The sequence below is a fragment of the Cornus florida genome, unplaced genomic scaffold (genome assembly GCF_030987335.1).
Source record: "Cornus florida cultivar Cherokee Brave unplaced genomic scaffold, ASM3098733v1 CherokeeBrave_3.0.0_Hap2_Chr10, whole genome shotgun sequence".
Taxonomy (NCBI): domain Eukaryota; kingdom Viridiplantae; phylum Streptophyta; class Magnoliopsida; order Cornales; family Cornaceae; genus Cornus; species Cornus florida.
In genome coordinates this window covers 103215249-103230370 of record NW_026775580.1, presented here as the reverse complement: position 1 = coordinate 103230370, position 15122 = coordinate 103215249, and the positions used below count along the sequence as shown (strand labels likewise).

At 34.8% G+C, this 15122-nt stretch overlaps 1 protein-coding gene across 1 annotated transcript; it reads right to left on the bottom strand.

Moving 5' to 3' along the window:
* Positions 1–5831: 5831 nt before the first annotated feature.
* On the bottom strand, positions 5832–7422 carry LOC132278293 (mitochondrial metalloendopeptidase OMA1-like). The gene is made up of 3 exons (XM_059780093.1): positions 6925–7422; positions 6705–6826; positions 5832–6060 (listed from the first exon to the last, which is right to left on the bottom strand). Exons 1-3 carry the CDS (start codon positions 7420–7422, stop codon positions 5832–5834), a joined length of 849 nt encoding a protein of 282 aa, XP_059636076.1.
* Positions 7423–15122: the final 7700 nt, after the last annotated feature.

The following is a 15122-nucleotide window of genomic DNA, read 5'->3' as shown; positions in this document are numbered from 1 at the left end:
TTGTAAAAGAAAGTGATTCAATAATAAGATTTATTATGTTTGAGAGCACCGAATTAGGGCTTTGAATTTAAAATTGGTTTTTACTAAAAAAAATTCAATTTCAAATTCAAAGAGCTGAGTGCTCCCGAATGCAACAGATATGTATATCCACTGCTGGAACTGGACATCCTCATTGAGATGTAATAAATAAAGAGCGTTGGTTTAGGTATGTGACATTGCATATCGAAGTACTGGAATAATTTCCTGTGATGTGTGAAATGTAATGGAAAGATAGTTGCCATGCCATCGAAGTTGTCTTTTTAGTTGTGCTATTTCTTTCTCTGTTTCGTGTTTGCTGTAATATATGTCCTAATGCTTACCACGCTTTGGAAGACAGTAGAGCCCTAAATAGTCACATCTCGTCTTGAGTGTCCTCTAAGTTTGTATTATTATTATTTCTTCATTTTTCATTTTCAGTTGCATAGAAGGGAAAATGTGAGAAAGGATTGACAAAAAGTCCAGTCCGCGGCCATGTGAGAGCCAATTTGCTATTGTTTAACCCAGATTCTCCATCAGTAATTTCTTCAATGAGAAGGATTCTTGGGCTTCCTTTCTGCTGAAGAAGATGAAAATAATGGCAATGGTATCAAATGAATTAGCATAACTGATGAGAGATTGCGAGATAGAGAGAGAAAAAAAAAATTAAAAAAAAATAAAAAATCTGAAATCAGTGTTGTTTATTTTAAATTTGCCTGAGGGTATTTTTAGGTATTTCAATATTCAATTTGATAAAATGTACTTATTTGTACAATTTTGACTATACTTCTCTTTGTCAACGAAATTTCTTCCACTAAGAACTTGCAAAGTTAACCCTTGGATTCTAGGCCAGAGAAGAAACCACATTCAAAAATCTTTGCCTTCCAGTTTTATATCATACACAGAGAGACATCATTCCTCAAATTTATAATATAAGAATTTCATTAGTTGCTTCAAAATGATAGGATAACATGGTAAGCATGTATACTACAAAACACTCATAATTAGTTACATATACTTATCAAGAATAGACATTATTCCACTCTGTTGACAATACGAAGTTATTGACAATCTTAATATTTCTTCCGTCCCATATTAGATGTACTACACTGTGATGTTTCCAAATTTCAGCTTTTTTTTCATTTTTCTGGAATTTTGTCACCGCAGGGGCATTTACGTCTTTTCTTATTTTTCGTGCCGGACATTGTGAAGTGTACCGGCTGTGTCCTAGAGTTGTTTGGGATATTTCATTGAGTCTAAAACTCTTTGAAATGTAAAGATGATCATTTTTCAATTTTTCGGACCGGATAGTCCTGTGTGGGGCCCGTTGCTTGTACTGTTGCATCCGGGGATTTTGAATGAGTCCATTTGCATTTCATGCATTTTATTTGATGTGCCATATGTGCATTTTATATAGTTGTGTGCATATGTGTTGTTTGTAGTGTAAATTAAAAGCAAAAGAAAAAGAGAGAGGAAAAGAAATTTGGGTGGGACCCACCTCACCCCATTTAGGTGGTCTAGAGAGCACTTTGGGTCTCAATTCTCTCTATCTCTCCCGTCACTCTCTCTTCTCCTCTTAATCTTCACTTTTTCTTTTTTCTTTCCTTCATATTTCAATCTTAGATCTCTCTCTTAACTTTTGGAGATTTGGAGTGCCGTTTGCGGTAAATTAAGGAGCGCATCGAGGACTTCGAATTGATCGGAGCCAATCTCTTTTTGGCTATCATTTAGAAAATCTCTAATTCTAGGGTTTGAGAAGAATTTGGGGGTTTTGCACAATCTTAGGGTAGGGGACTCTAATTCATACTTTTCTTGTACCCTTGTGAGTTTCCCTACTTGAATTATTGTTCTTAAATTAACTTGATTGCTTTCTTAGATGATTTAATTGAGTGCATGAAACATGTGATTATGTGGAATTGTTGGTTTATTTGAGAAGCATGATAAATGTTAATTTTCTATGTCTAAAGTGTTACAAATTGCTAGCTATGATGCTTGGAAAGCATGCTTAATTGAATTGTTGAAAATCCCTTAGTAGCATAGCCAGTGTTATTAAAAGCGCGCCTGGGCGCACGCCTAGGCGCAAGGCGCCTATAGGCGCACCTCATGCGCCTCATGCTAGCCCAAGCGCAGTGACCTTCACTAGGCGCACGCCTGGGCTGCGCCTTGGATAGTTTAAGAGGTGCGCTTAGGCGCGCTTCATATATTCTATGCTCCTTCAAATATTTGTTTGATGTATTACGTGTATGTTTGCTTGTTTAGTTTATATTATTATATATATATATATAGTAAAGAAAAGGCTGCAGCAGAAATACAAAATGGAAATGTCTCCCAACAGTCAACAAAACAAATCAGTCAAAGAGCAAAGGCTGCAGCAGAAATAAAGATGTGTGGGAGTGGGAAAGAGAAAGAGAAGAGAGAGAGAAGAGAGAAAGAAAGAGAAGAGAAGAGCAGAGAAGAGGAGAGGGCTACTAGTCCGGCCGGCCAGGAATCACCTAATCAAATTAACAGGTCAGTTTTGTTTTTGTTTTTTTTTTTTTTTTTTTCCTTCTCCAGTTCTCCTCTTCTCTCTCTCTCTTCATTTGCTCTAATCTCTATATCTCAGCCTTTAATTTTTTTTTTTTTCTTCTTCTTTATTTCTCTGATTTTCTTCTTTCTTTTTCTGGGTCTATCAAATTAACAGGTCAGTTTTTTTTTTTTTTTTTTTTTCCTTCTCCAGTTCTCCTCTTCTCTCCTCCTCTTCTCTCTCTCTTTTCGTTTGCTCTAATCTCTATATCTCGGCCTTTAATTTTTTTTTAATTTTTTTTTTCTTCTTCTTCTCTATTTCTCTGATTTTCTTCTTTCTTTTTCTGGGTCTATCAAATTAACAAGTCAGTTTTTTTTTTTTTTTTTTTCCTTCTCCAGTTCTCCTCTTCACTTCTCCTCTTCTCTCCCTCTCTTCATTTGCTCTAATCTCTATATCTCGCCCCTTTTTTTTTTTTTTTTTATTTCTCTGATTTTCTTCTTTCTTTTTCTGGGTCTCTAGTAGACTGGTATTTTTTTTTTCAGGTCTTTTATTTTTTTTCTTCTATCTTTTTCTCTATCTCTGTATATTTTTTTTTCTCCGGCTCTGTTTGTGTTCTTCTGGGTCTTTTTTTTTCTTCCTCCTCTCTATAGATCTGGTTTTGTGTTTTTTTAGCTTTCTTTTTCTGGGTCTTTTTTTTTTTTTTTTTTTTTTTTTTTTCTTCTATCTTTTTCTCCATCTCTGTTTTTGTTCTTGTGGGTCTCTGTTTTTTTTTTTCATCTTTCTTTTTCTTCATCTACTCCTCTCCCGTGTCTTGCTATATATATATATATATATATATATTTTGGTTTTCTCTGGCCTGTATTTTTTTTCTCGTTGTATTTTTTTCCATCATTTTCAACTTCTTGGTGTATAGCTGTAAATCTGTACGCTCTTCAATCTTCATCATCATCAGTCTTCAGCAAACATAGTTTGCAGTGCTATATTACCCGCAGGAGAATCAGTACACCACCTCACCCTTTAATAAAGAAATACCGAACAGAATAAGACTTTTTAAAATTATTATTTTTTTGTTGTCTGTTGCATCTTAATTGCTGTAAAATTTCAGACTTTGGACGATGATGAGACTATGTTGTTTGGTGAAGAGGATGATATTTAGGTCCCTTAAGATTGTTTGGTAACTTTAGTTTTAGGAGTCCTTGCTAAAACTCAAAACTGAAACTGATATTTTGTTGCTTGGTTTATAAATTTGGTAGGCTACTAAGTATTGACTATGATACTTTATAGATTTGGTAGGCTACTAAGTATCTTTTGATGGATCTGTTTTGGAGTCAAATGATAGCTTTTGCTTAAGACATCAAGTATAAATTTATAATATATGGTTACTTGGTTTATGTTTTCCTTTTTTTGAATCTTTCTTATGAATAAATAGCTTTATTAGTTTAATTGTTCTATTTTTTTAGTTGCTTTATTGGTTTAATTGTGATATATTTAGACTAATTTAGTGTTTTTATTATTGGATGTTCATTGTTTAATTGTGTTATTTTTGTTAACAATTATTGTTTTAAAATTTTACTTGTGCGCCTCACATCACTCAGGCTCGCGCCTCGCCGTGCGCCTCGGGCCTAGGCTCCAAGGGACCTCTAGCGCCTCGGTGCGCCTTGGGCTTTTAATAACTATGAGCATAGCATTGAAGGCATGAGACACATAGATATACATCATTGGGTTCATAAGGATGGGAATGATTTTTCTTTGAAACAATGAAAAGGGGGATTTTCGGGAGAATTTTGATAAAAAGGTTTTATGAAAACTCGGTCGTCGCGGAGGTACCAAAGGGCTAGAGGGTTAATATAGCCTAGAGGGAATTAGGGAGATTGCTCTAGCGTGGTTGAGCTAGTTGGGCTCAAAATGACGCCGCTGGGGTACTAACGGTCAGGAACACTAGCCAATCCTTCTCTCGTGTCACTGCGGGGTCACCAAAGGGCGGGTTATATTAACCGTTTGAAAATGATGGTTTTGAACGATGAAAATGGGGAGTGACATTGGCACGCATTGCATCCCATTGCATCATATTGTGTACTTGAGATTGATTGATACGTGGTAATATCCCGACATTGTATGATCCCCATCTCCCATTACTCTATTCTTTGTTTGGATTTACGGGGCTACAAGGGGTGTACCTTAAGCGCTACCTACTGAGCTTTACGCTCACCCCATTATTTAATATTTTTCAGGAACCGAAAAAGAGGTAGCGAACGCCGACCTTCCACAAGCATGAAGATGACTAAGAGTTTAATTGTATTTTTGTGCATTTCCCATTTTTGTAAAGTCTCAAATTTTAGTAAAGTGTAATTAATTTTTGTCAACCATGGACATGTATTTAGACCTTAGCACTTGATTGTAAATGTTGTAAATTTGTGACTAGGTGTACACTTGTTGATGAATGGAAAGGGAATGTTGTATTACAACTCACTGATGATACCCTTTAGAATTGTATCATCATTTCTTGTTGCCGTGAATCCGGAAATTCAATGTTTAATAGGTCCATTGTGGGTTAGTATACCTTATGCATAATCAGTATGCAGATTCCAGAGAGTTGAGTTGCTTCCCAGGGCTTTTCTGCCTGTTGAACCTCCTCATCAGCCGATCGAAACCCCAGGTTCGGTCGACCGAACCCTCATCGTCAGCCAACTGGTGGCTCGCACAGTGAAAGTCCTGAGAACATTTAATTCTTCTTTTCGTTTCGGCCGACCGTGCCTCGTCAGTCGGCTGATGAAGGTCCATCAGCCGGCTGACTGTTTCTTTTTGATTTACAATGTTTAACCATCAGTGTAAGCTTGCGTTCTTGAGTACTATGAGCCTCGGAGTGAGTCGCATGATAGGTATGAACATAGGAAAGGATGTGTATGACATTATGACCTAGTTGACTTCGGGTTCGAGTAAGGATCCGGGTAACGGTCCGAATCCACGGATTCGGGTTGTTGCATACATTCTAGATATTATGATTTTTTTGAAGGAGAAATACAATTAATGCATTTTCCTCGTTTAAAATTATCAAGTTCTAAATTTTAAAAAATTAAAAGAACCCGAGTAAAAGTTTTGCAGGAAATGTAGTAAAATGTAGTTACTTCCCTTCTACATCCAAAAACGACAGTCAGATGTGAAATATACACCAAAAAAATAAATAAAAAAACTACTAGAGTGTAACACAAAATCTAGTCAATGTTGAGCTTTCCCTGTGAATTAGAGAAAGCAACGGCAGTAACACATTAATAGAATGAAGTGGCATTCTCTGATTGGCTATTGAAAATTTGGATCAAACAAAGCACTTCACCCCGTGTCCGGACATCACTCCCTTGTATATTTCCAGTGCTGTTCCCATCACTTTGTTTAGCAACCTAGCTCTCTTTGGTCCAGATGGGTGAGTTGATGACAAATACTCTCCAGAATGACCAAGCCTCTCCCAATGTTTTGGCGCAACTTGAGGGTCATACCCAGCTGAAGCCATTAACATTAATCCAATGTAATCTGCTTCAATTTCCCTCCTAACAAAATAAGTAAATTACAAATAAAAATATAATCATCCAAAAAAGAAAAAGAGGAGAGACGCAAGAGAAGAAAGTGTGACACAGTAGTATACAAATATAGATCCAAATTAATTTGTTCCGTTAATGGGAACAAGTACTAAATAATAGCATATGAAAGCTATACATAACATTAATGTTAAGGACAAATTACGCTAACACCCTCCTCAGTTAAGTTAAATGTCATATAGATGGATTTTTTGTTTTTAAATTAAACTTACGTTTTAAAGAATTGATCTGTATTTTACTCACATCTCAAATGTAACTTCTCAGTGGTGTCCGAATCAGAGGGGTATAGAGACGATGACCAAAGAGTTGGACGGCGGCGGCGAGACAACTCCGTCATCGAGCGAAGCGGGGAGGTCGGCGAAGTGACATATTGAGTTTGGCCTCTCTCCATTAAGGGGTATTTTTGTATTTCTGATATTTTTTTATTATATTGCATTAAAAAAGTAGGGCCATATATGACATTTCACATCATTTTTAATAAAATATTAAAAACAAAAAATCCATGTGAAATTTGACCTAATTTGAAAGGGGTGCCAATGTGATTTGACCTAATGTTAAGCATATCACAATTAGGGAATGAGAACCAAATGGTATACCTCCGTGATAGGTATAAAAATACTCCTTTTGCTATCATTGCGAGTAGCCCGCGAGATAACTGCCATACTATGCCACAAGCCGTGCATAATCCGGTTCTATGGCTTGCCACACCATGCCCAACCTGATTTAAAAACAAAACATGAACATGAGAAAGATGTACAATAATGGTAAATGAAGGATTTCAACAACTAATTAAACTAGAATTCGAATAATATATACCTCATGTCCTAGAACGGCTGCTATCTCTGCATCTGAATTGTGAATGTCAAGCAACCCTGTAGAAATAACAATATTTCCGTTGGAGAGGTACGCAGCATTTTTTTCAGAAGAATCCACCGCCACCACTTGCCAATTCAATCCTTCCAAATGCATAGTCCCAAATTTTATGATAGATGTCTTAGGCCTCGTTTGGCTCTCCTCCTTGTGTACCTTTGATACAAGTAAAGTGCCTTCCGATCCATACCCTGAAACACTGCAGTCATGTTTAAGCTCTAAACCAGTGTGCATTCCTTGAACTATGTTTCTCAATATGGACTGCGCACGAACACTGTGTGGGTGTGTTGCACCAAGTATTCTCCCTTTGTTTTCCTTCTCCATATTCTCCCAGCAAAGCTGTGCCACGCATCTTTCTAATTCGTCGCAGAGTGTGAACATACGGATTCGCTTCGAGTATGGAACTCTCTGTATACGAATACGACTAACATGCCTCAGCCTCATGATAATGCTCATGATATGCAGATTGATGCGTCTGTATACATGCAAGACTTGTTAAACAAGTGCCTCTACCAACTGTGTTTCATGTTGCTGAGCTCGTGGGAAGTTGGAAACCAACAGAATTGGGCACACACAAGGATACTTATTACATATAGGAGTTAGTGAAAAGAGTTCTCTGCCGTGTACAATTTGTAAAATGTGTTTGAATATTTACCTTATCCAAAAAAATTAAAGTAAAAGTATAAATCATCAGCTCATTTTACATGATTATACGAATACGACTAAGGCTCATGCTAATGCTATGCTCATGCTATGCAGATTGATGCGTCTGTATACATGCAAGACTTGTTAAACAAGACACCTATGCAGGGCAGAGCCAGAAATTAAATTCAGGGGGAAGGCACAGTGTAAAAAAAAAAAATAAAATAAACATGACAATAAATGTAGATTATTCAAATCAAGAGGAAGGAAGAAAAATTACTCAAAATAATATGTCAATAAGTAAAGATAAATGGTTAACAAAAATTTTAAATAAGAAAGAAAAATGAGAGAACTTTGAAAGGGAAAAAAATTGGACTTTGATTTAAAAAAGAAATTTTGACTTTTTTTTAAGGAAATTAAACGAATTTAAAGAGTAATAAAGAGAGAATACAAAATTTCATTTTAAAATTTTTATAAGAAAATTAAATGAAATTAAAGAGTAACAAAGAGAGAATACAAAATTTAAGAGATAATTTTGAAAAATAAAAATTTTTGGGGGGCATTATAGAAATTAACACGTATGGCAAGTTGGGAACCAACTAAATTGGGCAGACACAGGGGCGGACCAGTGTGTGCCCAGAGGGGGCACATGCCTCCTAGCCTAGCCCTACCCACTATAAAATATAGTAATTTTTATTTTAATTTGTACATTTATAACAAAATTTGTATATAATGCCCTCCTAAAATTTTAAATTTCTAAAATTGCCTTCAAAATTTTTCTTTCCTTTTTCTTTTGCTCTTAATATTCCTTTGATTTCCTTAAAAAAAAAAAAAAAAAATTTAAATTTTCCTTCTTTACTCAAACTGTATTTTTTTTTTTCCTTTCAAATTTCTCATTTTTCTTCCCTTTTTCTTCTTCTTCTTCTTATTAATTTTTTTTTGTTCCCTACTTTTTAACATTCTTCTTTTTGCACTTAAGAATGATGTATATAGAATATAGATTTTTTTTTTTTTTTTTTTTTTTTTTTTTTTTGTTCTTCTTATTTTAATTTTTTTAATTAAAATCCTGGCTCTGCCCAGAGCAGACACAAGGATACTTACATTTAGTAGTTACTGAAAAGAGTTCTCTGCAGTGGACAATTTGTAAAATATGTGTGTATTTACCTAATTCAAAAATAATTAAAGTAAAAATATAAATCAGCAGCTCATTTTGGATCAAAAGCCATATTGTTTAAATATAAGTTAGGCAAGCATAAAATAGAACAAAAGCTTTTTATTTCACACCATCTTTAGTTCTTTTTATATTTTTAACATCATAATTGCACTTCTTATAAAGTGAGGACTCTCCAATTCTTTTTAACTTTATTTCAAATCCATTCAAGTTTTATATCCCCCCCCCCCCCCTCCCTTTTTTTTTTTTTTTTTTTGAACTTTTCTTTGAATTCAAGTATATATTAACATTTTCTCACGATCTCTATCTTATATTAAAATTTGACAATAAAACTAAACTTAGAGATTTTTATTTTTTTCAACTCCAATATGTAGCTCAATTTTATGATGCTAGAACTTAATTGCTTGTGTTAATTGTGTATCTCAAAATTTTGTATGTGAGTGAAATTTAATTTAAAATTAATATTCAACAAAATAATTAAATATATATATTTTCAAATAGTAATTAAAATTAATTTTTTAAAATATCACACTAATATATTAACTAAGGTAAACAAATTACACGATTAAATAACGATGACAATTTACACAATCTTTACAATAATATAAAACATAATTAACAAAACTCTGAAATAATTAATTAACATAAAATTGACCCAAGCTGAAAGATATAAAAATAATAATTATTAATTAAAATTTTTAATTGGAATTTAATTATTGATATTTCTATTTTCAAACTCCTAAAACATTATCAAAATCAAGATTAATTTTATTTATTTATTACAATTCACTAATACTTATTTAGTAACGAATAATATTTAACAAGTCAATAAATATAATCATTGAATATTTTGTATGTATAATAATATCAACACGTATGTATTAGGTTTGGGAGCATTTGGACGGTTAGACCAACTGCTCTTACCTCAGGTTTTTGGAAGAAGCTTCTGAAAATAAGGGATATGGCAAGAGGCATTATAAGGTATAAGGTGGGAAATGGTGTGGTTAGACTTTTGGTTGCCTGATGGTTCCATTGTCAAACAACTTGGACTGAATGATATGAAAATTCTTCAACTGGACACCTTTGCCACAGTTGATAGACTAATTTCCACCAATCATTGGTTGATCCCTCCCACAATCCAGTTCTCACAGTTCTTCCAATCACAGAGTTTCACCAACCAATTAACTACTTTCTCTTCCCTCACCATCTGATGAGCCTAACAGCATTGAGTGGCTTCCATGTCCCTCAGATGGATACTCATTTTCCCTTACTATGTCTTACTTCAACCCACCATCACCTATATTTAGTTAGAAGCATCTCTTATGGTTTAAACTCCACATACCAAAGCACAGCTGCATCTCTTGGCTAGCTGTGAGGGGTAGACTCTACACATTTGACTCCAAACCAATGCTCAACCAACGCTATGTCAACAGATGTTACTTTTGTTTGGCAGAAAATGAATCCTTGGATCATTTGTTCTTGAAGTGCACATACAGTTCTCAGGTTTGGAATTTTATTAAGAACATTGCACGCTTCTATATCCTTCCTAATTGCTGATCGTACAATGGTGTTCAAATCACTGGAACTCTACTAAGTATTTGACTCACAAGCTCCTTTGGTCTACTGCAATCTACTTCCTATGGCAAGAAAGAAATTCAAGAGTCTTTAGGAATGCTTCAGCCCCTCCTCAAATAAGGAGGTTTATAAATTTTTTTAGCTCTTACTAATAGGTTATTAGTCCAATAATATAATATCTTCTTCTTTTTTTTTTTTTTTTTTTGAAATTTAATATAATATCTCCTTTCTCAAAGAAGAGACGATGGATTCGAATTCGAAGTGAACCATTTATGAAATGTGTGAGTACTTAATCCAAAAATAATAATAATAATTCCATCAAACTCATTTTAGATCAAAAGCCATATTGTTTAAAGATGAAATTAAGTAAGAAGGAAACATACCAAAAGATTTTAATTTCATGGAACAAAACCCATAATGTGGATTATTGAAACCTATACAGTTCATCAACACGATGCTGCCAGCTGGGTCCTATAGAACCACACACAAATTCTTTTTGGCAGTTAACTATAATTTTTTTTTTGGGAAGGTAGTTGACTAATTATACACACACACACACAACATACAAATACAAACACACTAACATAAATATTAGAGTTAATTACAAGTGGTTTGGCATATTCACAATCATTTATAAGTTAGTCTCTTTTTGAAGGGTTAAGTGCAAAAAATCCCCATCTACTATCGATGTAGTGCATATCAGTCACTGTGTAGTAAAAAACCCTTTTATACTATCAATTTGGTGCGATTGGATCCCTGGTGGTGTAAAATGACGATAATACCCTCACTTAGTTGAATAAATTAATGATTATAAATACAGGCCATGTAAAATGACTTTTTTGTTCAAATTTGTATAAAATGGGGTTTGTTTGGCAGGAGGATAATATAAACCTCAAATTGTATAAAATTAGAATAACCTAAACCTGAATATAATTAAATCTAAAACCAAACATGTCCTTTCATATTTTGAAATATAAATAAATTTGTAATATATATATATATATATATATATATATATATATATATATATGCACACACCATATATCATTAGGACAAATCTATGGGTTTTAGGGCAAATCATTTCAGCCTCCGCCTCCATGGCTGTGATTCAATTCAGTCAATTCCCGTTCTTGAAGAAAGCCATCCCAATTCTACTCTCACTCTCACTATTTTCCTTCTTGTTTTCTTACTACTCATTCATTTCCTTCTCCATTCCTTCAATCATGATGTTACTTCATTTTTCATTCAAACAGTTTCCTTTACCATTCACAGGAACTACATATTCCTCCTCTGCAATGGAATTCTTGTTTTTATGATCACCAGCTCTAGCCCGATCACTAACCCTTAACTGGGTAGTGATGTTGATGGCAAACACATCAAGAAGGACGACGAAGATCGGCGATCAATAGCGCTTGAATTTTCTGAACCAAAAGCATTAGTTAATGAAGTTGTTATTGTGGAAGATGAAGAAGATCATGGAAGTGAAAATGGAATTTCGGTTACGGCAAAGTGTGATGAAAATGGGGTCTTGACTACACAAGATGAAGATGAAGATGAAGCAAAGTTTCATGATATGGAAGAAGAGGGAGGAGGAATTAGGTTGTTGAGTGCAGAGGAACTGAATAAGAAATGTAAGGATTTTATAAGGAAGATGAAAGGAATCAAAATTGAGGCCCAACATCATCCGATCATGGTTTGATGTGTGTGAAAACAATAACTGACAATTGGATTTTTGTCTGTGTGTAAAGATTTTCTCTGCAAGCTCTTTCTAGCATCAGTTCAATTTAAGCTCAAATTGTGTTTGGATGAAAACTTTTAAGCTTGTAGCAACCATATTCAGCCAACTGTTCCTCAAAATTTTAACACATCTTCTTGGTTAGGTCGCCGGTAGGAACATAGAAAATTTTAGAGATCAACTCCGACGAGATTACAGAGCTTTGGCGACCATGGTTTAGTAATCAGTTCAGGCAATCATTGTGAATAGGTCCTTTCCGGTGTGTTTCAGTTCTATCTCCGGTGAACACCATTGAAAACCCAAAACGAGTGAAGAATTTCAGTGTACAGTCCGACGAGCTTCCCTTTGTATCAATCCGGTGATGAGTACAGAGCACAGTTCCGGCGAGCCTTGGGTTACCCAATTCAGGTGAGCTCCAAACGTACCGACGGCCATCCTTGGATCTGCGGCGATGAGGGCCTCTATGACGGCCATTCTCTTCGACGACCATCTCTCCGCGACGGCCATCCTCTTCTTTTTTGCGGCTAACTTTAGCTAAATACACACATAATAGGGATGCACCATTTTATACTTATATATATATGTGTGTGTGTGTGTGTGTGTGTGTGTGTGTATGTATATTTGACATGGTACAAGGTCAATATCATCCCGATTACCCAATAATTACACTTTTCAAAGTCTTCCTACTCTCCAGCAATCCATTTTCGATGGTTCAATCCAGCAGTCTGAGTTTCTGTCAACTACAGTATGGAACCAGTTACAACATGTAATACACCTAATTTTAAAAGGATAGTCTCGGTATTTATTTATTTATTTTTATTGTATTTTTTTAATTGTTTAATTGATTATTTGACTAACTGTTTATGTGTTTAATTGAATTAAGTGTTACTTGATTAATTGGCTACTTATTTATGTGTTATTTTTATTTTGTCTAGGTATTATTTGTATTATTTGTTTAATTAGATTGTGTGCTTAAATGATATATTTGATTAATTGTAATTAATTGTAAATTAAATGATTAAATGGAGAAGTGTGGGGGCATCGACTGGAAGCAGTTATAGCCATGAAGGAAATATCGATCTCCTGACTATCAATGATAGTATGTAAAAGAAGTCTGACATCCTCATCCATCCGGAGGTGCAGGTAAAAGAGATAAACTAACCAAGGGTAGACAACTGTATCTGCTGGAGTCTTGATGGCATCAATGCCCCGCCTCACTAACTCATCATAAAACCACTGGGTTTGGTCCAAAATAGAGAATAGGTCTTTGTTAAATCTGTACTCGGTCTTCTGTGCCTTACTAGCGTAAGACTCCAGTGGGACCTCTCTAACAATGGCAGGCTCGTCATCCATAGTGGCAGAAGAAGATGAAGAGGAAGACTCTGTAACTAGAGGTACAGGCTATGGCATTGGGGGAACTCTCTTCCTGGCAAGAGTCTTTCTTCTACGCTGCATCTGTAAAAACAAATTATAAATCAGTGCACAGGTAGAAAATATGGTAAGCAATTGATAAGAAAACATAAAGCATGCTCGAGACAGATAGAAAGTGCAAATAGACAAATAGGATCATGCTTGTGCAAGAAATGAATAGGAAAGCCTCAGAATTAGCATTTTACATGCCTTAGCTAAACAAAATAGATTATATTAGCAATAATAATATAGAGGGCAGAAAAGTCACAGATGAAACAGATGGAGCAGAAATATGATTAACAGAGAAAACATAGGATGTGCATAAATGATGCAACGTACATTCACAAACCTAAAGCTCAAAAAGATGTTGCAATGGTATGACAAGTAGACTCTAAGATGACATCGTATCAATTCCTAGCAAGAATGTCTATAAGTGCAACAATGAAGAGCAAAATAAAGCAACAGGATAACATGGAGCATATAGGCATGGCAAGTGTCAACCTAGGACTCAAGAAACAGGCATGTCATGTAATAAAGACTAAGTGAAATGTACGATTGCAAAACAAAGCAATCCGAGGCATGTTATGACAAGCAAGCTCAAGAAAGAATCCTGGACATGGTATGCAACTAGATGGCATATATCTGAATGATGCACAAATAAAACGACTCCAGACAAAGAAATATCCTATATAGAAATGCAACAAAAACAATATCTGACGATTACTCGTGGCTCGTGACCTCCTCTAATGCTTAAATGAAGTAAAGAATGGGTAAAATGAGAATACAAGAAACTTACCATCTATAAGTCAGAATCTGGACCGGAAAGAACCTCGATCATCAAGAATAGATCACTAGTGTATAAGATACCAAGAAAATGGCATGGAATCAAATAAATATCAATATCAAGTGAAACACAGTCCTAACTTGGTTCACATTTCAGTTCAAAATCTCAACTAAGGCCGAAGAACAGATATAACATTCAAATCATGCATTTGAAATTTCCAAAAAAAACCAAAAGACACCCCCAAACTTAGTCAGAAACCACTTTTGGCAGGTTTCAAAGTCAGCAAGCACAAGGAAATAAAAATCATGATAAAGAATGTCAACGAACATCAAACTGGTGCCCTAGGATGGCAAGAATCAAGAATGATATAACAAACAAGTTCAGTGGCACTTAGATCATGCAAATGAATGCAAAGGAATAAAATGAAGCAAGTTCCAATTCAATGAAGGGCACTTTGGTCAAGTTTGGAATTTCTCAACACTTTTGGGGCAAAATTAGATATTTTGAAAACTTTGGGGTCAAGTCATTCAATTGCATTATAGAAAAGCTTCATGACAAAAATTATGCAATGAATAATCAATGCAAAGAATCATGTAACTCAACTTCACATTTTCCTATAAAGTTCAAAAATTTCCCTTTATAAAACCATTTGCAATCCAACAAGTGTGATCTCAAAACATTTCAACAATTAGAGATCATTTTTCCAAAATACTGCATTCAATCCGACTGAAACTTTGCAAAGGAGTCCATTTGAAATATTTTATGCATTGAAGACAAGACTTAACATTTTTAATTTAAAAGCACAAAATCGAATCAAGTCATGCTTG

Coding starts and splice junctions, on each gene's coding strand:
- LOC132278293 (XM_059780093.1), bottom strand. CDS start 7,422: ATGAGGCTGAGGCATGTTAGTCGTATTCGTATACAGAGAGTTCCATAC. Junction 6,827..6,924: donor CAGCCGTTCTAGGACATGAG/GTATATATTATT, acceptor TTTTTAAATCAG/GTTGGGCATGGTGTGGCAAG. Junction 6,061..6,704: donor TTTTTATACCTATCACGGAG/GTATACCATTTG, acceptor TTATTTTGTTAG/GAGGGAAATTGAAGCAGATT.